General features: G+C 52.8%; 1 protein-coding gene across 9 annotated transcripts in view; it reads left to right on the top strand.

Annotated features, from left to right (window-relative positions):
• The window catches only part of BDH1 (3-hydroxybutyrate dehydrogenase 1), a 63,251-nt gene extending 40,804 nt beyond the window's left edge, over window positions 1-22,447 (top strand). For all 9 annotated transcript variants that reach the window (XM_016942570.3, XM_016942573.3, XM_016942571.4 and 6 more), the window contains 4 exons: window positions 38-148; window positions 9,877-10,018; window positions 17,488-17,640; window positions 19,672-22,447. In XM_016942570.3, the coding sequence (XP_016798059.1) occupies window positions 38-148; window positions 9,877-10,018; window positions 17,488-17,640; window positions 19,672-20,141 (876 nt within the window). In that variant the 3' untranslated portion in view covers window positions 20,142-22,447. The remainder of the gene's footprint in view (window positions 1-37; window positions 149-9,876; window positions 10,019-17,487; window positions 17,641-19,671) is intronic.
• The last annotated feature ends 568 nt before the right edge of the window (window positions 22,448-23,015 follow it).

Below are 23,015 nucleotides of genomic sequence, written 5' to 3'. Positions count from 1 at the left end.
ACCGGTTCCTAACATGGAATCTGACCTTGTAAAACAGGTTGGCAGCAAAGCTGTCCTGGTCACAGGCTGTGACTCTGGATTTGGGTTCTCATTGGCCAAGCATCTGCATTCAAAAGGCTTCCTTGTGTTTGCTGGCTGCTTGATGAAGGTAAGAGACGAGTTATCTTCTTCACCATTGTCTTTTACACATAGTCATTGTTTTTTAGTCTTTTAAAAAGTGCTTTCCTAACAGCTGGCTCACCTTTGCTTAAACCAGCCTGTCCATTTTCCATCGGCTTTAGTCCCCCTTGTTCTTCATAGCTTTGTCCATCCATCATCCACGCATCCATCCATCCATCTATCCTCTCATCTATCCATCATTTGTCAAATGCTATGATGTACCTGACACTTTGCTAGGTGCAGTAGAAGAATGAGACCTTGTCCCTGCCCTGAAGTTGCTCCCTGTCGAGTGGTGAGGAGACAGCCATGCATAGACACAGCTGAAGAATTCGAGTGAAGCAGATTCTCAGGGGTGTGCGAGAACGTTCGGCAAGACTGTGTAGGAGGAAGGGATTGATGATGGCATGCCAGAGGAAGTGACATTTGTTCTGGGCCATGGCAAGTAAATAACACTGCCACAGGTGGAGACTGGGAGGAGTTACCTGCTGGACGGGAGGAATAGCCTGGGCAGAGGCTTGAAAGCATGAGGCTCCTTCGGGACACATTAAGTAGAATTTAAGGTGCATGAAGGGAAGCACTGGGACCCGAGACTGCAAAAGCAAACAGTGGGCGGTGCCCCAGTTAGAAAGTTGTGCGCCCACCACCACAATCCACTTTAGAATGCATCCATCACTCAGAATTCTCTCTCTTGACCATTGGCAGTTAATCTCCACATATACCTCTAGCCCTGAGCAGCCACTGATTTCTCTTTCTTTAGGTTTGCATTTTCTGGACTTTTCATCTACATGAAATCATACAATACATGGCCTTTTGTGCCACGCTTCTTCAACACTTAGTGTAATGTTTTTGAGAGTCATCCATGTTGCAGAATGCATCAGTAGCTCATTCCTTTGTATTGCTGAATGGTATTCTGTTGTGTGCCTATGCTATATATATATACATATATGTGTATATATATACACACACACACACACACATATATATATATATATATTTTTTTAATTTTATGTTTTTGAGACAGAGTCTTACTTTGTCTCCCAGGCTGGAGTGCAGTGGGTGCAATCTCGGCTCACTGCAACCTCTGCCTCCCGGGTTCAAGTGATTCCCCTGCCTCAGCCTCCCGAGTAGCTGGGACTACAGGCATGAGCCACCATGCCCACCTAATTTTTGTATTTTTATTAGAGACGGGGTTTCACCATGTTGGCCAGACTGGTCTCAAACTCCTGTCCTCAGGTGATCCACTCGCCTTGGCCTCCCAAAGTGCTGGGATTATAGGCGTGAGCCACCACGTCTGGCCCAAAGCACTATTTTTAAAAGCTACTTGTATTAATTTTTGTTTTTCCTTTATCGCTGTGTTATTTATTTGAAATATAATGCCATTTATTTGTGATCTGTTTTCCTTGTTGTTGATTCTTGTTGATGTAATTTAATTTCTGAATATGTAAACTGTTAACAAGGCTGTAAAGGCAAAAATTATACAAATTGGTAACATCAAAGTAGCATTATTCCCTCACCCCTATCTGTTCCACTCCATTCCTTCATTTTTCCCCATGTTACACAAGTGTTTGCATATTGCATATACTCTTTGGTTTTTTAAAACATCAACAATATACCTTGGAAATCAGGTTGTATGACCTCACAGAGATCTTTTTCACTTTGTTCACAGCTTTGAAGCACCCACTGAGTGGGCGGATCATAATTTACTTCATCAAAATCTCCTGTAAATGAGCATTTAGGTGTTTTCAATATTTTGCAATTACAAATAATGCCACAATGAATAACTTTGTATTTTTGTTATTATTGGGGGGTTATCTTTTTTTTTTTTTCTTTTTTTTGAGATGGAGTTTTGCTCTTGTTGCCCAGGCTGGAGTGCAATGGCCCAGTGTCGGCTCACTGCAACCTCCACCTCCCGGGTTCAAGCAATTCTCCTGCCTCAGCCTCCCAAGTAGCCGGGATTATAGGTGCCTACCACCATATCTGGCTAATTTTTGTATTTTTAGTAGAGAGGGGGCTTCACCATGTTGGTTAGACTGTTTATCTTTAGAGTAAATTCCTTGGGAGTGAGATTGCTCTTAGATCAGAGTGTAAATAAAATATATTGTCATTTTAAAGATATTCCCAAATTTTCCATCCTAGGGGTCATGTAATTTTACATTCCCTCCAGGAGTGCATGAGTGCCTATTTCCACACAATTTCACCAACAGAGTATGCATCAAGCTTTTGGTTTTTGCCAGTCTGATAGGTGGGAAATGTACCTCAGTGTTGTTTTTATTGTATTTCTCTTCTGAGTGCATACCCCTGTTCTTTAAGGACATGACCCAGAAGCTTCTCAGATATCACCTGTGCTCTCATTCTCTTGGCCAGAACTTAGTCACATGGCCTTACCTGGCTGCAAGGAAGGCTGGGAAATGTAGTGAGTATTCTGAGACAATATGTACCCGGCCTAAAATGTCAGGCGTTCTACTGCTATAGAAGAAGGATGAAGGGAAGAGTGGGCATTCAGGACAACTTGCTTTCTCTGCTCGGTGGGTGAGACATTTTTCTTTATTTTCAAGGCAGTAGGAACCCAGGGGAGGAATTTCCCATACTATGTTGATATCTTTGTAATATTTGATACCCAACGTAAAATTTCAATAATATAAACAAGTACAAGAAACCATTTATATTGCCATGCTCTAAACATCATTCCATCTGGATCAGAGAAGGTTTTGTTTGTCCTTTTAATCTTTACTTCTTTGAATTGTGAAAGTAATACTACATATTCATAATAAATTCAAATAATACAGAAGTATATTATGTAAAAAAGTGAAGTCTTCCCAATCTCTTGCTCCAAGGCAGCTTAAATTCAGGTGTATACATTATTTGTGAGTTTTGCTATTACAGGTCGAGTATCTCTTATCTGAAATGCTTGGGACCAGATGTGTTTTGGATTTTGGATTTTTCCAGATTTTGGAATATTTGCATTATACTTGCTCAGCATCTCTGATCTGAAAATCCAAAATCCAAAGTGCTCCAATGAGTATTTCCCTGGAGCATCATGTCAGCACTCAAAATTCAGATTTTGGAACATTTCAGGTTTGGGATTATTGGATTAGGGATGCTCAACCGGTATTAACAAAGCCTGGGTGAGCCATCTTGCACATATATCTTTGCCTCCTTCCACTGGCGATTCTTAGGAACATTTCGTAGATGTGTAAGTGCAAGTTGCAAAGGTGTGCAGGTTTTAGGTTTTGTTCAAATCCCCAAACTGCTCTCCTGAAAGGCTGTCGCTCTCCTGACAGTGCTCAAGAGAACCCGTCTGGGGAGGGTTCTGGGGAATGGGTGTGGCATCCCTGGTGCTGGATTCTTCTGCAGAATGTGGACCTACCTCAGCGGGTCCCAGCAAGAACCATGATGCCATAAAAATGTTGTAAAGTCCCTTGTCCTATGTTAGGCTTCTGTGCCATTGTGCTGGCTTACCCAGTGACACAGGGAGCCACAGTCAGATTCCACAGCACAGGGCAGAGGCTGCTCGATGCTGCAGAAGACTCTTGAAAAGGGCCTTCGGTTCTAGTCCCAGACTGACCACTAACCCCGGAAGGGGACAAACATGTCCCCTCCCTGGGCCTCAGTTTCCTCTTACTTACCCTAATAGGATTGGACTGGTGATCTTAGGTCCTTCCACTCCTGCAACAGTGATTCTAGAATTGGTTGACTGGTATTTTGAAGAAAGTACCAGACAAGCTCATTGGCAGGTTATATCTGTTGGTATCTACCTCGTGACCCATTCCGTCTGCTATCTGAGATCAGTCAGGCAAGTCAGAAAGCAGTTGGCACCCCCAGAGGCTTTGGATAAGGCACCGTGGGGGTTGAAAGGGGGAATTTGTTTCTAGCCCGATTCTGTAGTGTTAGCCCCACGATGGATTCCGGCTGCATCTGTACCTAAACACTCTCTCTGCTCTTGTTCAGAATTAGTGTTCCTCTTATCTCTCATATCTCATTGCCTTTGGCCAACTCAGGGACTTAGCTCCAGCAGATGTCTGCCGCCTCCTACGTCACTGGCTCCACGCTCTCTCCTGGGTCATTTCAGCACACACACACACACACACACACACACACACACACACACACACACTCACTCATACAGACCTACACCACCACACCCTGTGTGCATTACCTCCCCACGGCTCTGCTCCTTGTTGCAGAAAAGCACCCCCAGAGGGGGTGCAACCCACCTAGATCAGGCTTTGCCCCATCATGATGTTTATTTACTTGTTTATTTATTCAGCAGATATTTACTGAGCACCTAAGATAAGCTGACAGTGTTCCCTGTTGGAGATACAGCATATAACACCTCAGTGAGAAGTTCTTGCCCTTGCAGAGCTTATATTCCAAGGGGGGATGATAGGCAAGGAATAAGATAAGTAAATTGCTTCTCTGCAGGGTGGTAAAAGCAGTAGAGAAAAATAAAACAGGAAAAGAAGATAAAGCATGGTGGATGGGGTGTCAGATTTTCAAGAGGGAGGAAAGATCACACCAAGAAGGTAAATTGGAGCTCCCTCATCCAAAGGAGGTGCGGGAGGGAGTGTCACAGAAACCAAGGAGGTGCAGGAGGGAGTGTCACAGAAACTAAGGAGGTGCAGGAGGGAGTGTCACAGAAACCAAGGAGGTGCGGGAGGGAGTGTCACAGAAATCCAGGGGAAGAGGGGACAGTGCAGTACAGAGCTCCAGGAGGGAGTGTGCAGGGTGCACCTGAGAAACAGCATGAAGCCTCTGTGGCTGAAGCAGAATGAGGGGGAAGTAGAGTGAAGTGAGGGGCACGGGAGCAGATCTTGTATCAACATAGGGAAGGCTTAATGAGAGGTGGCGTCTCACCACCATCTGGAAAGATGAACAGGGGCTCCCTGCGAAATGGGGGCAGGTGGCATATGAGGCACTGCCAGTAGTTTGAGATCGCCAAAGCCCAGTGCCCTGGTGGGCTGGGAAAAGAAGGCAGGACCAGACCAGGAAGGTCCATGAGTGCCTCTGACCCAGCTTTTATCAAGGATATCAACAGCCCCCATTTTCCCAAATCCATTGGCCACTTCTCAGACACATCATGCTCAACCCAGCAGCAGCTTTTGACCAAATAAACCACCCTTGCTCGTAACACTTCGTTTCTTGACTCCGTGCTCTCAGGGTTCTTCCCCATCTTGCTTGCTGGCTCCTCCTCCTGCCCATCCTGTGAACATCACAGTGCCCAGGCTCGCCCCTCTCTGAAGTGTTTCTAACACATGTGATAAGATGCTGACGTATAACATGTGTCGAGTGTCCTCATGTTCTTCCCTGAGGTGCTAAACCACCTGAACATATATGCTAGAGACAAAAAACTTTCTGCCAGAATCAGCTCATTGGCTGCCTCAGTATTATAAGAAATGGAAATAGAAGAGGTTGAGCGACTGGAATGAGTTGTTAGTGTGCTGATATTTTCCCTCTGATGGCAAGTAAAATGAGGTGGGCTTCATATGAATGCCTTGGAGAGCTTCTGGACTTCTCCAAGTTCTTGAACTCCCTGGAGAGCTTCTTGGCTTACCATGTGTGCCCTGGAGTCTGGAGGCCACAGAGTGTGATGCTAATGTCCACCAGAAGAAGTCTAAAGGCCCGAGATTGAGACAGGAGTGGCTCGTCTGGGAGCGGAGCACGGAGAGCTGGTCGGGAGAGGGCTGTCCTTCTACCTGGGCAGGAAACAGTTGCCTGGCCCTGTGTGGACAATGGAGAGAGCTGCTTGGAGTCACCTTAAGGGTAACCATCCAGTGAGCTGGCTGGGAGGATCCATGTGGCCCCAGCCAGAAGCGGGTACATCACTGAGGCCAGGGGCTGAGGGAGCAGATGCCCGGCTGGGGGAGGCACGCTGCCCTGCGTCTGGAGTGGCAGTCGGAGGTCTCCGTGGCAGAATCTTTGTAGACTCCACAGAAGCACCCCAAGAAGGAAGAGCTGGCTTTTGTGCACCTGCTGTCTCAGGGGCAGCAACAGCAGACATCAGCCAGCCTCAGACGACTACAGTCTTGCCCCTAATTTGCTGCCCCGGATCCAACCTTGGAAGGGTCAGAAGTTAAGAACAGGAGGGGAGAGGAGCTAGAAAACAGTGAGAAAGACAACCTCCACCAGCACCTACTTCCCACAGCCCTCAGGGCTGGGCAGGGGAAAGCTTTACCTCGCATACAAGTTTGGGAGTTTGGGTTCTCAAACCAGGCTGGGCTAGAATTATTTGCTTAAGAGACTGAACAGGACTCTTCATGCCAAAACAAAGAGGCTCTCTGTCCACTGTCTGAGAATGAGTGGAAAAGCTATACAACTTGCCTGAAGTTTCATCCAGGGCTGGAAAAAATAGCTTACAGGTGAGGTTGAAAGGGACAGTAAGATAAAGAAGTGGGTTTATCAATAAGCCAGTTGCACACGCACCAACACAGCGGAACTAAAAGCTTGTCCCTGAGCAGCCAGACAGAGGTGGACAGAGACTCCAGAGACCTGCAGAGGGAGCACAGAGACCTGCAGAGGGAGCACACAGACCTGCAGAGGGAGCACGCAGACCTGCAGAGGGAGCACAGAAACCCTGGGTCCAGGGAGGTGGTGTGGCCTGCGGGGCAGTCTTGGCCGGAGGACAGGTAGACCCTGAGGGGGACGGGCCACCAGAGTCTGCAGCCAGCAGGCTGAGGGTGGTTGGAAAGATTTCTCTGAATAACTGTGGGCAAATTGGTAGTTTCTGTCCCTATGGGTGTGGTTGTCAGGAGCAGGGTGTGGAGGCTGCCCAAAGGCAGGTGAGGGTTCCTGGGGTGGGTCTGTCAGTGAAGATAGGAGGGTAGCGTTGCTCTCCTCGGGAGCCTGAACGCTAAGCCTGAAGCCGTGGGCAGTGAGATTAATCCCCTAGTTTCCTCTGAAAGAAGACTCTTCACTGTCAAACTGCCAAATTAAGAGTTTACTGACTTGGAGTCGGGGGTTTCCCCTGAGGACTGCAGGGACCTTGTCGTGATGCTGTGTAGGGGCACCACAGAGGTCTTGTATAGGGGTCTGAGAAGAGCTGAATGATAGCAACAGGGTTAACCAAGTCCCAAGAGGAAGGACATTTAGATACCTCTTGTGCATGTCAGCTAGAATCCACCTTTCTGAGGTTCAGATCATGTGAGCTCCACGCCAAGGGGCATTTGAAGGGCCACCAGGTGGAAGACTGCATTAAAGCAAGACACGTGTTTTCCTGGTACCCGTGTGCCGCCTGTGGAAGAGAGGGCTCTGCAGGCACCACATCATCACACCCTAGACCTGAAGATGCATTAGTTCTTTCTTGGTGGAATCCTCTGTGGGAATGACAGCCTGAGCTCCAGGCCCATCTGTCCCGTGCATCTCATGCCTGCGTCTTGTTTGGGAAGGTCGGCACACCTGGGGGATTTCAGAGCCAGACTTTAGACCATCGAGCCTCCGGCCTGGCTGCTGTGTCCGAAGGCATCCCTGGTGCCTCTGCAGAGACTTAGTGGGCCATGCCACAGTGCCTTTTCAAAGGCCTGGCTGCTGTGTCCGAAGGCATCCCTGGTGCCTCTGCAGAGACTTAGTGGGCCACGCCACAGTGCCTTTTCAAAGGACCACAGGGGAGGCCTCCTTTCCATGGAAAACCAGGCGGTGAGGACGACAGTCCAGGAACGGAAGGGGTGTTAGGTAGGGGAGATCAGCCCGACCTCCTGTCCAATGCCGGGATTGTCTCTGTACCACCTTTCCCACACCCCATCCTCAAGCATCCCCCCAACCCCCAAACATCCCTCCTACCTCCAAACAACCCCCCACCCCAACTCATTGCCTCAACACCTCCAGGCAGCTCATGCCGTCTCCAGACTGTGAAGATCACGCCTCATTTTGAGCTGAGCTGGACTTCTTGGTCCTGGCTCTGTTCTCTGTGGCTGCATGGAACAAGCTGGCTCCCTCAGTCATGTTCCACTCAAGTCTTCTCTCCGGGGTGACTACGTCCAGCACCTCCGGCCCCATTGGGCAGTCCCTTCACCATCTCCTCCTGTGCCCTCTGAAATTGCATGATGTGATTTCTCCATTCCCGGGGTTGGGGTTCTTCTGGTTGAAAGCATTCAGAAGGCTCAGCCTAACCAGTGGAGGACTTTCCACCCCTGACAAGTGCTGACCGTCCTGGGCTTTCCACCCTTGCCCGCACCTGGGATGTTTGCTTCAGTAGCAGCTGTGTGTGCCATGGGCAAGCCCTTGGCTGGCGAGTGGGCATTTCTCTACCCCTTTACTCTTGGCTGCTAGTCCAGTCCTCTTACAAGAGGTGTCACTATGCCATGCACCATTCAGGAAAATTGCTGCCAATTAAGTCATTTATGACCAACTATGTTTAATTTTCACATCGAGTGTAGCTCATCCCTATTGAGAAAGAAACCATGTTTCATAGAATAGGATGAAATGTGACAATGCAGCCTGCCTGGTGACACGAGGGTTCACGTGACAAAGCACATCAGCACTTAGCACAGTGCTCAGGACAGTGGACACCAGGAAATGCTGTCTACTTAGAGGAAAGCCCCCCAGCAGCTCGGCAGTGCCCACAAGCAGACCCCTGCCCCCCTCTCCAGCCCTGCATCCACCACCTCCTTCTGCGTCTGCGCTGCCTGCAACCGATGGCTTATGGTGGCGTCCTCTTATCTCTTCCCACAGTGCCCCGTCCCCATCGGCCCCCTCTTGTGAATGTCCTCAGCTGTCACTGCCTTTGGAAGGTCTCCTCTGCCCATCCCTCCTGTGTCCCTCCCTCCTCCCGCCAGGTTCCATACAGCACACAGTCACTGTGTCGCTTACGTGCTCACCTGTCTCCTTCCCTAGAACAGGACTCTGGGAACAGGGGCTGAATGATTGATCTTGACCTCCAGTTCCTAGCGCAGTGCCGGAACACGATAGGGGCCCAAGAAATGTTTGCCGAGCGAGTGACGCCTTTCTCCTGTTTAGCAGTACCTGAATTTGTGTGGTGCTTTAGACTCTTTAACAGGCTTCTTACAAATCCATTTCCTTACTCCATTAATCTGAGCAGGTCAGGACAGGGGGTGATGTTCCTGTTTTACAGCCAGAAAAAATGGACACCCGTTCAGGGACACCCCTGAGTGCACAAAGCCTACTCAGTGACTGAGCTGGGATTAGAGGCTGGCTCTGGCCTCTTACCAATTTGGAGTTGATGGGCCCTTGGCTTAGAACAGAGGTGGCAAACTGGCAGCCTGCTGGTCCTATGTGGCCTGTGGACGTGCTTTGGCCTTCACAGTGTTTTTTTGTTTTTTTTTTTAAATGTGTGTAAGTTGCCAACACTTAAAAGAATGAAGAGATTTCCCAATTACTAGCTTAAAAATGTAAGCATCTGGCAACCCTGGGTTTCCATCCCCACATGGTAATTCCTGACATGTCCTGTACTCCCCAGGGCCCCCGCCTGCCCCACATAAGTTTGCAACCCCTGCTTGGAGAAGGAATCCTGTCTTGAGGCCTTGGGGGCCGGCTCTTCATCCTATTCATGGTTGTGTCTGTGGCACATAGCTTGATGCTTGATAGGTCATCAGTGCTCAGGATTAAAAAGAACCGCATGCTGGTGGGCCAGGCCCATGGGCAGTTGCCAGTATGCCTGAGGCTTTGGCTGGGACTTGAGGCCAGCTCCTGCCTTGACAGGAGTCCTCAGGGTCTGCCTCAGGGTGGGAAGGAAGGAGGTAGAAGCAGCTCTTCTCTCCTCCCCAGGACAAAGGCCATGATGGGGTCAAGGAGCTGGACAGCCTAAACAGTGACCGATTGAGAACCGTCCAGCTCAATGTCTGCAGCAGCGAAGAGGTGGAGAAAGCGGTGGAGATTGTCCGCTCGAGCCTGAAGGACCCTGAGAAAGGTAGGGCGCCCCTTCGGGCGGCAGGGGTTGTGTATGGGGCCATTCCAAGGGGCACTTGCTAAACGCCACCTTCCATTGGCTGGCATCCTGCCACCACACTCCTTTCCTTATTGTTTAGGCTCTTCCTCCTGCACAGTAGGAGGAAGAGGATTACACTAAACATACACGTGCAATAGGGCAATGGAAAAATACAGTCAGGAGGTGATTTCAGAGTTCACGGAGTGCTAGGTGGCTACGCACTGATTCAGGTCAGTTCAGCCAATGCCCATTGATGCCCCCTCTGGCCCAGGAGCTGGGTTGGGTGCCAGGGACACAAAGATGGTCAAGGCACATTCTGTCCCCAGGACCTCATAGTTCAGCCGGGGGACTGAGTTCAAAATCAGGGAGCCGTGCATTGAGAGAGGCAGAGCAGCACAGGAAGGAGGGGTCAGTCCAGCCATGGGGGCGCAGTGGAAATAGGCCAGTTAAGGCAGATTGTGGCAGAGAGCAGATATGGTTGTTCCAAGAGGAGGGGAGAGCAGGAACCACAGCTTCGAGGAGCACGGGGAGGGTAGCAGGGGCTGTTGGTCAAGTGGTGGGATTAGCCGGCACCTCAATATGAGTCATGGGTCAGGTCACGCAGAGGGGGTGGCAGCAAAGGAGGTTGGGAGGGAGGTCTTGGATCCCAGGCGAGGGAACATGGCTGGTCTCCCAATGGCACTGGGGAGCCACTGAAGGGGTCATCCTGAGGGAATGGCCTGGTCATTGTGAGACTTGTGAATCTCCCTCTGAGGATGGCAGTGGCAATGTGAAGGTGGATTCAAAGCGGGAGTTAAACATGGGTTCTGGAGTCCGGAACTAGGGTGGTAGGTGTTGGGAAACAGGAAGGGTCAGGTGCGAGGAGTGTTGAGAAGGCGAAGCTGCCTGGACTTGGTGACTTGGATGTGGGGATGAGGTGAGGCGCGAAGTCTCTGTCCTGGACACCTGGTGCCCCGCACTGCAGGAGCAGGTGGGGAGATAGGGAGACACTGAAGCGCCCACCCTGAGGGAATGTCCAGGCTAGAAGAGCAGGTGCCCAGGGCAGGTGACACTGGGAGTCGGGGAGATGCACAGAGGGACCCCTGGGAATGTGAGTGTTCGGGGATCAGAGGAGGGGGAGAGGCAGCTGTCAGAGAGGTTGGATACAGTGCCCCAGAGGCTAAACAACAGAAGGTTTGGAGGAGGGGGCAGTACCAGTAGCCAACAGGGTCAAAAGCTACAGAAAGTTCCAGTAGCATAAGGACTAAAATATCCTTCCAGTTCAGCCAGTGGAGGGCCTTGTGGGAGGAGCTCTGTCTGCAACCTCGGGGTGCCATTCATGTAGAATACAGCAGTGGGGGATGGAGCTCCCTGGAGCCAGGCCGCCCAGCAGCATCTGGAGAAGCGAATCTATGAAGTTTACCTTTGAGCTCCCTGACAGCCCAGGCAGAAAGGGTGTGCCTCATTCAGGCCTCTGCTTTCCCTCAGAATGGGGTGGGGCAGCTCTCAGGAGCAGCTACTTCAGTGGCTGGGGAAGGAGGCGGAAAAGGCAGGAGTGACCAGATCCCATGCGGGGAGCTCTGCTGAGCCTGTATCAGCCAGATGGATGTGCTGTCTGTCACAGCAGCTGCCTCAGAGGCTGCGTGTGTGGCTGTCGGTGATGCCGCTCCTCTGCCTGTCTCTGATGTGCCACCTCATCAGCCCACTGTCGCTCCCATCCTCCCAACAGGCCATTCACAGGCCTCTCTGTTCTCTGTTCTCGCTGAACATCTGTTTAATAATTAACAGGCAGAGCCAGCCCATTAAGAAAAGGCAGGATGGGTCCCGCTGGGATGATTACCGGCTCAGAACCTGCAGCCTGCTTCGCCCTTCCCTGGCGGTAAATTCTCCTCCCTCCCGCCTTCCCTGGGCAGCTGCTATATTTTCCTTCATAAACTACTGGGCAGGAAAACAGCTGCATCAGCACCATAAAGCCACTTGATTATAGCGTGGGTTTTGTGGTGATCTAAAATGCCCGTGGAAAGGCATCATCACCGGAGACCCAAGCAGAGAACGCACCAGGCCGGCTTGCTCAGGCTGGCGGTCCTCGTCCCCTGCCCCCCTGACTCTGGGGCAGAATCACTTCCATTGTCTGTACTGGACTGGCCAGGCAGCCTAACCTACAAGGCAGGGTGGGCCCCGGCCCACACAGAGGGGAGGCACTCACCCCCTGCCCGGGGATCTGGGCTCCAACCCCAGCACCAGCCTGATGCGCAGACCTTTCCCTGCTGCTTTTTCCACGCCGGGCATTCCGGAGGGCTGGATAAACCTCTCACCATCAACTTACTTAACCAATACTGCATTTTTTTTTTTTTGGAAAAGGATTTGAAGACTTTTAGGTCTGAAAAAAACAGTACATCTGTCAGATATGCAGTGGCGTGCCCCCCATCTCCTGCTCTCGCTTTCTTCCCGTCTCCCTCTCCTCCCTCTCCCTGCTTCCCCTCTGCACGCTGCCGTGTCCTGGCCTTGCCTTGGCAACTCCCCCTCAGGCAATGCCGGCTGTGAACGCCAGGGGGCGCCCTCCCAGAGCGTTCCGACCCGCAGTGGCCGCCACCCACCCACACCCCACGCAGGACATGTCAGAAGGGTCCTCTTCCCCTTCTCCACCGTGGGGGCACATTTGGATGGCGAGTTTGACGCCCTGCAGCCTGGCTCTGTGGAACAGTTGCTGCCAAAGCCCGGGGAGCCAGCCACGGGGGCGAGATGAAGGAGATTGTCTGATGAGAGCCGCGGAGCCATCTGCCACCGGCCCCGACCCCCGCAGGACGCTGAGGGACGGGACATCTGGAGCCTGGGACCAGCGCTCCCTGTCCCCACCCCAGGGGACACCGAGCCAGTGGGCCCGAGAGCAGGCCGTGGGCATGGCCTGATCTTGGCACATCACTTACCAGTCAGTCAGTCAACATTTATTTATTTATTTATTTATTTATTTAGTTTTTTTGAGACGGAGTCTTACTCTGCCGCCCAGGCTGGAGTGCAATGGTGCGATCTCGGCTCACTGAAACCTCCACATCCCGGGTTCAAGTGATTCTCCTGTCTCAGCCTCCCGAGGAGCTGGGATTACAGGCACCTGCCACCATGCCCAGCTAATTTTTTTTTTCTTTTCTTTTTTTTTTAGTAAAGAAGGGGTTTCACAAGGTTGGCCAGGCTGGTCTCAAACTCCTGACCTCAGGTGATCCACCTGCCTTGGACTCCCAAAGTGCTGGGATTATAGGCCTGAGCCACCACGCCTGACCTGGGCTTCACTTATTAGAAATGTGATCTTGGGCTTGCACCTGCCCCCTGTGTGGGTCTCAGCTTGCCCATCTGTGAAGTGGGAGAGTGCTCTGAGCCGTCCAGCACTCATGCCTGGATCAGACCACTACAAGAGCATGGGAAGAATTTCAACACAAGCTGCTCGCAGGCTGACAGGCAGCAGAACATATGTGGAGGAGTAAGGGAGAAGCTTGGAAAAGGCCTGGCCTACCATGCTGTGGGATGGAGACCATAGAGCAGGAAGTGACTGATGGGGGGATCCACCTGAGGAGGGGATGGAGACCATAGAGCAGGAAGTGACTGATGGGGGGTGCCTGAGCGGGGGATGGAGACCATAGAGCAGGAAGTGACTGTTGGTGGGGGGTCGGCCTGGTGGGGGGGATGGAGACCATAGAGCAGGAAGTGACTGGGGGGGGATGGAGACCATAAAGCAGGAAGTGACTGATGGGGGTCAGCCTGAGGGGGGATGGAGACCATAGAGCAGGAAATGACTGATGGGGGGGGGGTCAGCCTGATGGGGAGATGGAGACCATAGAGCAGGAAGTGACTGATTGGGGGGGTCAGCCTGAGGGGGGGATGGAGACCATAGAGCAGGAAGTGACTGATGGGGGGATCGGCCTGAGGGGGGATGGAGACCATAGAGCAGGAAGTGACTGATGGGGGGGTCGGCCTGAGGGGGGATGGAGACCATAGAGCAGGAAGTGACTGTTGGGGGGGGGTCGGCCTGATGGGGGGGATGGAGACCATAGAGCAGGAAGTGACTGGGGGGGGGATGGAGACCATAAAGCAGGAAGTGACTGATTGGGGGGGTCAGCCTGAGGGGGGGATGGAGACCATAGAGCAGGAAGTGACTGATGGGGGGGGTCGGCCTGAGAGGGGATGGAGACCATAGAGCAGGAAGTGACTGATGGGGGGGTCGGCCTGAGGGGGGATGGAGACCATAGAGCAGGAAATGACTGATGAGGGGGTCGGCCTGAGGAGGGGATGGAGACCGTAGAGCAGGAAATGACTGATGGAGGGGGTTGGCCTGAGGAGGGGATGGAGACACACAGCAGGAAGTGACTGATGGGGTCGGCCTGAGGGGGGGATGGAGACCATAGAGCAGGAAATGACTAATGGGGGGGGTCGGCCTGAGCAAGGGATGGAGACCATAGAGCAGGAAATGACTGATGGTGGGGGTCGGCCTGAGGAGGGGATGGAGACCATAGAGCAGGAAATGACTGATGGTGGGGGGGGTCGGCCTGAGGAGGGGATGGAGACATACAGCAGGAAGTGACTGATGGGGTCGGCCTGAGGGGAGGATGGAGACCATAGAGCAGGAAATGACTGATGTGGGGGTCGGCCTGAGGGGGGGACGGAGACCATAGAGCAGGAAGTGACTGATGGGTCTGCCTGAGGGGTGGGGTGAAGACGGAGGTGGAGGAGTGAGTGAGACCAAGAGACCCAGGAGGCTTCTCCAGCAGCCCAGGAGACAGGCAGCAAGGACCCAAGGGAATGCTAGTGGAAACAGGAAGGAAGAACCGACCCAGCAGAGGAAACCAGCAACAGCCTGGGGCGTGGGGACTTTGTCCTCAGAGAGATCTGGGTCCAAATCCCACCCTCCCTGCCTGTTAGCTGGGTGACATTGACCAAGGTGCTTAACCTCTCTGAGCTTCAGTTGCCTCAACCGGATATGAGACAATTTAGGATCTATTTTCCAGGGTGGTTGGGAGGATCAGGGAAGTTAATGAATGTAAAGGGCTTGATTAGGGGCCTGCCAGCTGTCATGTTGATCTTGAGCTGTAATATTAGCAGTACTGGGTGACTCAGTAGGTGGGGGAGGGGTGGAGGAGCTGGAGGAGTCACAGACAAAAGTAAAATCATTAACAAAGAGGAGGAGCAGGCTTGGGCAGCTTGGAAACTTGACGTGTTGGTTGTGGTTAGGGTGAGTCAGGGACCTGTGGGACATTCAGGTGGAAGCGAGACAGGAGATGGGATGAGGAGAGAGAGCCGTGACTCCCACGGAGAACTGAGGGGCCATTGGTGCGGAGGCGATCTTGGGGATGTTACAGGAAAGTTGCTGTCGCCCAACCAGCGGGCATGCCTCCGTGAGTTTATTCAGAACATTGGCTGAGGATTCCAGATGGCAACTAGGTCCACCACTCTCAACACTCATTAAAGCTGTAATCCAGGGGCTGTGCACTTTCACAGGTCATGTTTCATTAAACTTTTTTGGATAGTAGCGTCAAATGTCATTGTTTTATTTTTAGGTAGAAAAAGGGCTGTATGCATTTTAAGTCATGGGATATTGTCCGTTATGAATCAAACACAAAACGGCTGCAAAATTCACAAACATGAAGAAGATGAGGACACCTAAGAGTTAAGTGTACTTTGAGAGGAGCAGGATTAGGCCAGGACATTGGGGTTCACTTGTATCTGGGGGCAGGTGAAAGAAAGGTGTCAGGGAAGATGCAGGAGATGCCTGGGTATCACTAATGCTGAGGGAGAGGTGAGCCTCAAGGAGTACTGGCAGTACTCATATCGTAGCGAGCCTGAGGAGAGTGAAGACTGGGGGTGAGGTCCTTGGTGTACCACCCTGGAGACCCTGGAGAGTGCGTGGTCAGGACAGCTGAGGGCTGGGACCCAGTGTGGTATGGAAGGGAGATGGAGAGGATAGAGCGCGCGCGCGTGTGTGTGTGCGCGCACGTGTGTGTGTGTGTGTGCTCTGTCACCCAGGCTGGAGTGCCGTGGCATGATCTGGCTCATTGCAACCTCTGCCTCCTGGGTTCAAGAGATTTTCCTGCCTCAGCCTCCCGAGTAGCTGGGACTACAGGTGCCCGCCACCACACCCGGCTAATCTTTGTATTACAGGATAGAGTGTGTTCTTGGAAGCCTGGCGTGGAGGGAGGGAGAGCAGGTAGCACAGTTACAGAAGGATCTTCGGGATATGGAAATGCGGTATTTGTGGACACTCATTCATCTAACACACATTTGTTGAGCTCCTAATGTGTATAGAACTGAAGGGATGGAGTCATGGGCAGTGGAAAAGCTGAAATTGTGTAAAAGACAGAGAAGGATCAGTGGCTATGGTCTCGAAGATGACGTGGAAGTGTCAGCCATGATGGGTGGGGAGTGGCCTGCTGCTCCTCCTGGGAAGAGAAGAAGGTGAAGACTCAGGGTGCGTCTGCAGGGAGACAGTGGGAGCTGTGGGGTCGTGGATGATGCTGATCCTGTCATTAGCATCTGAGCGAGGTCACAGGTGAGACCTAGAGCAGGGAGACACCCGCAAGGCTTTGGTGGAGAGTGGGAGTGAGCTCTTCATGGACACTCTGTTAACCAGCAATTTCCTTTCCCTAATAAATGCCCTTAATTCTCCATAATCGAAGGAGAAGGCACCAGAGGGCAGTGAATGAAGCTTTAATTTGGGTAACACGGAAGGAAAGCAGCTAGAGACCAATTACTCTGTCATTTACACAAACTCATTTCCATGATTAACTTGGAAAATGAAGCAGCGCCGAGTTCCCACAGGCAGGGGAGGGCCCCAGGACGGGAGCTCTGCTCTGAGGCTGTGCCTTGGGAAGGAGCACGGGGCTATCGGCCCGGGAGACCCAACACTGAGGGTTTCCACAACAAAGAGGCAGGGCCCAGCTCTGTCCTGAGGCTCTGACCCATCCAGCCTTTGCACCCCAACAAACTGAACTCAGAGAGGTCCCTGCAAAACACAGCTGCCTCCTCGTGCCCACCTCCCCTGTGATTTCCCTGGCTTCTGGCAAGAGAAGAGAAGACGTGAGCGAAAGCTCAAGGGCAGAGATGAGTAAATAGGAACGGGGCGTGAAACTCAAACTCAGGGTGTGGGGATGGGATGGGGTGGAGTGGAGTGGAAGTGGGAATTTGAGGTGAGGTGAGACTGAAGGCTGGGGGACACGGCAGGCTGGGTCATGATGGGCCCAGAGACTCGAGCCAGGCAGATGTGACGTGAGGACTGGACATTCTAGACGCAAGGGAGGGCTGCAGTCAGCACTTTAGGCCTCTTTACCTCCTGTCGTTCCTGAGTGACTCTAGAAAGTTTCTAGAGAGCACTGGGCGAGAGGCTGGGAAGTCACAGGAAAGAAGCAGAGAGGAGGCTGGCCTGCAGGCTGATGGGCAATGTCTGGGCCAAGCCCATGTGGTAAATGCACATCTATCCCTCTCCTGTCCAGGGATGTGGGGCCTCGTTAACAATGCCGGCATCTCAACGTTCGGGGAGGTGGAGTTCACCAGCCTGGAGACCTACAAGCAGGTGGCAGAAGTGAACCTTTGGGGCACAGTGCGGATGACGAAATCCTTTCTCCCCCTCATCCGAAGGGCCAAAGGTGAGTGGGAAAGGGAGCTCCCTCCTGCCCCTGAACCTGCCCCACGTGTTCATCTTTGCTCAGAATGGAAATACCTGTCCCAGCAGCTCCAATGTCCACAACTCAGCAGGGGTGAGCTCGTGAATCCCAGGGACTATGCTGGGCCTGGGGTGATGGTGGGCAGAGGGGCTGTGGCCGGGTAGGGGAGGAGGAAGCAGAGCAGGTAAGAGGTCAGTGGTCCATGCAGCAAAAGCTTAAAGATTTGAGCAGCCATCCACTCTGCACACCTAATCTATAGAGAGAATCACCCTTTGCACAAAGCTGTGTGTACACATCTTTGTATCAATCAGGTGTGGTTAGTAAAATCTGGCATATTCATTCTATGGGTTATTTATATCGTAGTTTAAAAAATGAGATCATTGTGGTATTAGGGAACAATAGTAAAAATCAAGATTAGAAATTTGGAAAACCAACAAAACACCCAAACCATGTGGGTGGCCAAATGTGAGCAAACCACTTTAGAAGTCATTGACTTGGATTTTTTTGTCTGGCATAGCAAACAATTGTGGCAAAAAGGGTAAGATCCATACATCTATGGTGAAGTCCTAGCAACAACAAGCATGAACACAGCCTGCAGCTGTAGGGTTTTACATGGAAACCCCAACCCTTCAGTGACTTCAAATTTAGAGCTTTCTGAAAGGTGCCTCCCCCAGGATGGGCTGAGTTCCCTCCCGGGGACACACCTGGATGGGCTGAGTGCCCTCCCGGGGACACACCTGGATGGGCTGAGTGCCCTCCCGGGGACACACCTGGATGGGCTGAGTGCCCTCCCGGGGGCACACCTGGATGGGCTGAGTGCCCTCCCGGGCGCACACCTGGATGGGCTGAGTGCCCTCCCGGGCGCACACCTGGATGGGCTGAGTTCCCTCCCGGGGGCACACCTGGATGGGCTGAGTTCCCTCCCGGGGGCACACCTGGATGGGCTGAGTGCCCTCCCGGGGACACACCTGGATGGGCTGAGTGCCCTCCCGGGGACACACCTGGATGGGCTGAGTGCCCTCCCGGGGGCACACCTGGATGGGCTGAGTTCCCTCCCGGGGGCACACCTGGATGGGCTGAGTTCCCTCCCAGGAAAACTGGTCCCAGATCCGCCTCGGCTTCCCCAGCTGGGCCAAATGCAATCCACTTCCAACCCCTCTGTTCCCAGGGCCAGCAGGAGCTGTGGGAGGCCCCTGATGCCCCCCGGCTGGGCCTGTGGCCTTTGGAGGGGGATCACCACACTCTCCCAGTGCCCAGGACTCTCTCCTCATGTCCTAGCCCTGAAGTCAGGTTCAGAAATCCTGCCCCTGCCCCTGCCTGCTGCTCTGTTTGCCAGGCGGTCCTGGTCTCCACCCAGGCTCCACCCTACCAGGGTGGAATGGAGTTGGGGAGTTGGGCCTAACAGTACGGGTCCTGTCCTCTTTCAGGGCTGTCTCGGGGCTCCCTCCCAGCTGCAGCCCCAGGTACTTCCTCGTCTGCACTCCAACCCCCATCGCCAGGGCTGCTGTCAGTGGCTAGACACTTGGCCCTAGTGTGCTACTTATCTGCACGTCGTACTACTGGAGCTGGACTTTAAGCTCCATAAGGGGAAGAGGAAGCTTTCAGGCTGTATTTCTCCCTCACCAGCACCAGACCTTGCCTATAGTGAAAGCTCAGATCCACACAGACAGCTGTCTCGCCTCCCACTTCTCCCCTCGTGTTTTCACCCCAAATTATCACCGCATCGGGCTTGATCTGGTTTTTGAGTCAGTTGCGTGTTGCCCATTACACTGTGCCCTGCTGCTTCTCACTCACTTGTCCTCCCATGTCCTGCCTGGCACAGCCAGGTTCCCAGGGAAGACCAGGGGTGCCGATGCTGATGCGAGGGCCTGAGCTGGCCTTGCCTATTGAATGAGAAGGCTCCTGGGTGGCTCAGAAGTGGTTCCAGCCAAGCCTCTAGAGACATGCCAGACTTCTCTCCTCTGTGTCATAGGGCAGTAACGCCTTAGCAGGTATCTCTGTCTCCCTCTGTAGGCCGCGTCGTCAATATCAGCAGCATGCTGGGCCGCATGGCCAACCCGGCCCGCTCCCCGTACTGCATCACCAAGTTCGGGGTAGAGGCTTTCTCGGACTGCCTGCGCTATGAGATGTACCCCCTGGGCGTGAAGGTCAGCGTGGTGGAGCCCGGCAACTTCATCGCTGCCACCAGCCTTTACAGCCCTGAGAGCATTCAGGCCATCGCCAAGAAGATGTGGGACGAGCTGCCTGAGGTCGTGCGCAAGGACTACGGCAAGAAGTACTTTGATGAAAAGATCGCCAAGATGGAGACCTACTGCAGCAGTGGCTCCACAGACACGTCCCCTGTCATCGATGCTGTCACACACGCCCTGACCGCCACCACCCCCTACACCCGCTACCACCCCATGGACTACTACTGGTGGCTGCGAATGCAGATCATGACCCACTTGCCTGGAGCCATCTCCGACATGATCTACATCCGCTGAAGAGTCTCGCTGTGGCCTCTGTCAGGGATCCCTGGTGGAAGGGGAGGGGAGGGAGGAACCCATATAGTCAACTCTTGATTATCCACGTGTGGATTATCCACCATGCCAGGAAGACCCATAACTGGTTTTAACACTAACTAGAGGGAATGACTTCTTTGCATAGTGAGTGACTTGGGCCTTCACAAAGAGGGTGTGGAGTGGCAGGCAGGGGCCCCTAAATCTCAGGGCAAACATGGTGAATCTATCTCTCTGGAGATAATTTCATACAGAGATTTTAAGAAAACATCTTTATATTAAAAACAGATTTATTGTAGAATAGAATCAAAACTCCTTTATGTCTTCAAGTCAAATTATCAGTTTTTAAAAATTATCTCCTTTGATCCTTAAGCCAGTCTCATGAATGAAAAGGACAGGTTTTTTTCTTTTGTACATGAAGCATTTGCAGCTTAAAGAGGATGCATGAAATAACCCTTTTATCGCTTATAAATAGTGCCAGTCATGTGTTCCCACCACGGCTGTGGAAATACTTCACATTTGCATTCCAGGACTGTTTTGGATCCATTTGCCCAAGAATCTTCTGACTAACTCTGTGTCCTCATCTGAGCAGCACATACCAAGTGCCCACTGGTACCTCTGCATGTCCATGGTGCTGTGTGACTGGCCAGCCAGCAGCCAGTGACTCAGAGCTGGCTGTATGGAGGGGGTGGGAATGTTTCTGGAGATTTTTTTTTTCCAGACACAGTCTTGCTCAGTCCCCTAGGCTGGAGTGCAATGGCACCATCTCCGCTCACTGCAACCTCCGCCTCCCTGGTTCAAGCGGTTCTCCTGCCTCAGCCTTCCAAGTAGCTGGGGTTATAGGCACCCACCACCATGCCGGGCTAATTTTTGTATTTTTAGTAGAGATGGGGTTTCACCATGTTGGCTAGGCTGGTCTCGAACTCCTGACTTCAAGTGATCCGCCTGCCTTGGCCTCCCAAAGTGCTGGGATTACAGGCATGAGATTTTTACTTGAGATTTTTCCATCCTCTTTTAGGACTCAGGATAGACTTGTGTGGAGGTGCTCTCTGGCTAAGGGGATAAGTTGTTACTGGTTTGGGTCTGCTTGATTTTGCCTTGGGTGGGGCCAGTGTCGATGGGGCAGGCTTGGCACGAGCAGTGGTGCCATGGCAGGGCACTGTGGCATCTTCTCCCCTAGCAGTGGATTTGGGGTCCCTGCTTGCCTCACGTGGTGCTTACACACATGCGCGCGCGCGCGCGCACACACACACACACACGCCCCTGTTCTGCAGGGCTTCAGCGTGGCCTTCATTCCCGCCTCGCCTCGGCCTATTTTCAATTAAGAAGTGATGCCACTTGAGGCAGGGTCTGCATGATCACTTCTTGGGTTTGAGTTTGAAAGCTGCCATCCCTGCAACTGCCCAGGGCCTGTATGTTGGGACCGAAACCAAACGCCACTGTCCTCCAGGGGGCTTTCGGCCCGGGGCAGGGTCCCGAGTGCCCGCCTTACAAATCGGACTCAACGTTTCCGCCTCTCCCTGGGCGCGCTGGGCCTGCCGCTAGAGGGCGCTCCTCCTCCGCAGCCGGCGCCGGCCTCCGAGGCCCCAGACTCCCGAGCTGCCGCCCGAGCCCGAGGTTTCTCACGGCGTTCGGGATTCTCACTTCGGAAACTGGGAACAAAGAAGCAAGCAACACCCTTTAGAAACAGTGTTCTCGCTCTCCTAGCAGCTGGCCCGAACCTGGAGGCTGGTGCCAGGAGAAGGCAGAAGAACCCGGGCAGCTGGAGTGGGCTGTGGGGTTCAGGCAGTGCCAAGGAAGAAGGGTCTCACAATGGGCAAATTCAGCTCGCCTCTCGGGCCTTTGTCCCCGCTGTCTTCAAACAGGGATCCCCTGTCCCAGCTCCCCTAGGAGGAGGGAGGGGAGGCAGGCAGGGCTGAAACCCTCCAGAGCGCAGAGGGGGACGCTTGGTGGCCACTGCAGTTACATAAAACCCTCCAGAGCACAGAGGGGGACGCTTGGTGGCCACTGCAGTTACATAAAACCCTCCAGAGCACAGAGGGGGACGCTTGGTGGCCACTGCAGTTACATAAAACCCTCCAGAGCACAGAGGGGGACGCTTGGTGGCCACTGCAGTTACATAAAACCCTCCAGAGCACAGAGGGGGACGCTTGGTGGCCACTGCAGTTACATAACCATAGGATGCTTTTGTACCGTGGACCTTGTTCTAGCAGGATCCTTTCGGAATTGCATTTTTACATGTTGGGCGAATTTGTTTTCGTGCTGAAGTTTATTAAAGGAAAATAGATGGAGCCTTGGAGTTGCACGTGTGCGTCCCTGCCTGGGAACTAGAGGAAGGGGGGGCCACATACTCTGGGTCCCGATCAGCAGACCCGAACGTCGGAGAAGCTGCATGGGCGTCTACTGGGATCTTCTGAGTAAGCTAGAACTGCTGGGCCGGCCTATGTAGGTTGTTCTGGCTTTTAATCATTTCCAGTGATTGAAAAGCCCAGGCTACCGTCCCTCCAAATAACTCCAGTGCTAACTCAAATCTCATATTCACCATTCGCTTTCCGGCAGCTTAGAACCTACCAGGGCGCAGGACGTAGTTTTCATCTTTACCAGAGTGCGTGGCCGGGCGCGGTGGCTCACACCTGTAATCCCAGCATTTTGGGAGGCCCAGGCGGTCGGATCGCCGAGGTCAGGAGTTCAAGACCAGCCTGGCCAACATGGGGAAACCCTGTCTCTACTGAAAGTACAAAAATTAGCCAGGCGTGGTGGTGGGCACCTGTAACCCCAGCTACTTGGGAGGGTGAGGCAGGGAGAATCGACTGAACCCAGGGGCGAAGGTTGTACTGAGCCAAGATCATGCCACTGCAC

This window comes from Pan troglodytes, chromosome 2, assembly GCF_028858775.2.
Source record: "Pan troglodytes isolate AG18354 chromosome 2, NHGRI_mPanTro3-v2.0_pri, whole genome shotgun sequence".
In the NCBI taxonomy this organism is placed as follows: Eukaryota; Metazoa; Chordata; class Mammalia; order Primates; family Hominidae; genus Pan; species Pan troglodytes.
The sequence above is the reverse complement of the archived record's forward strand: the minus strand, read 5'-3'. Positions and strand labels throughout refer to the sequence as shown.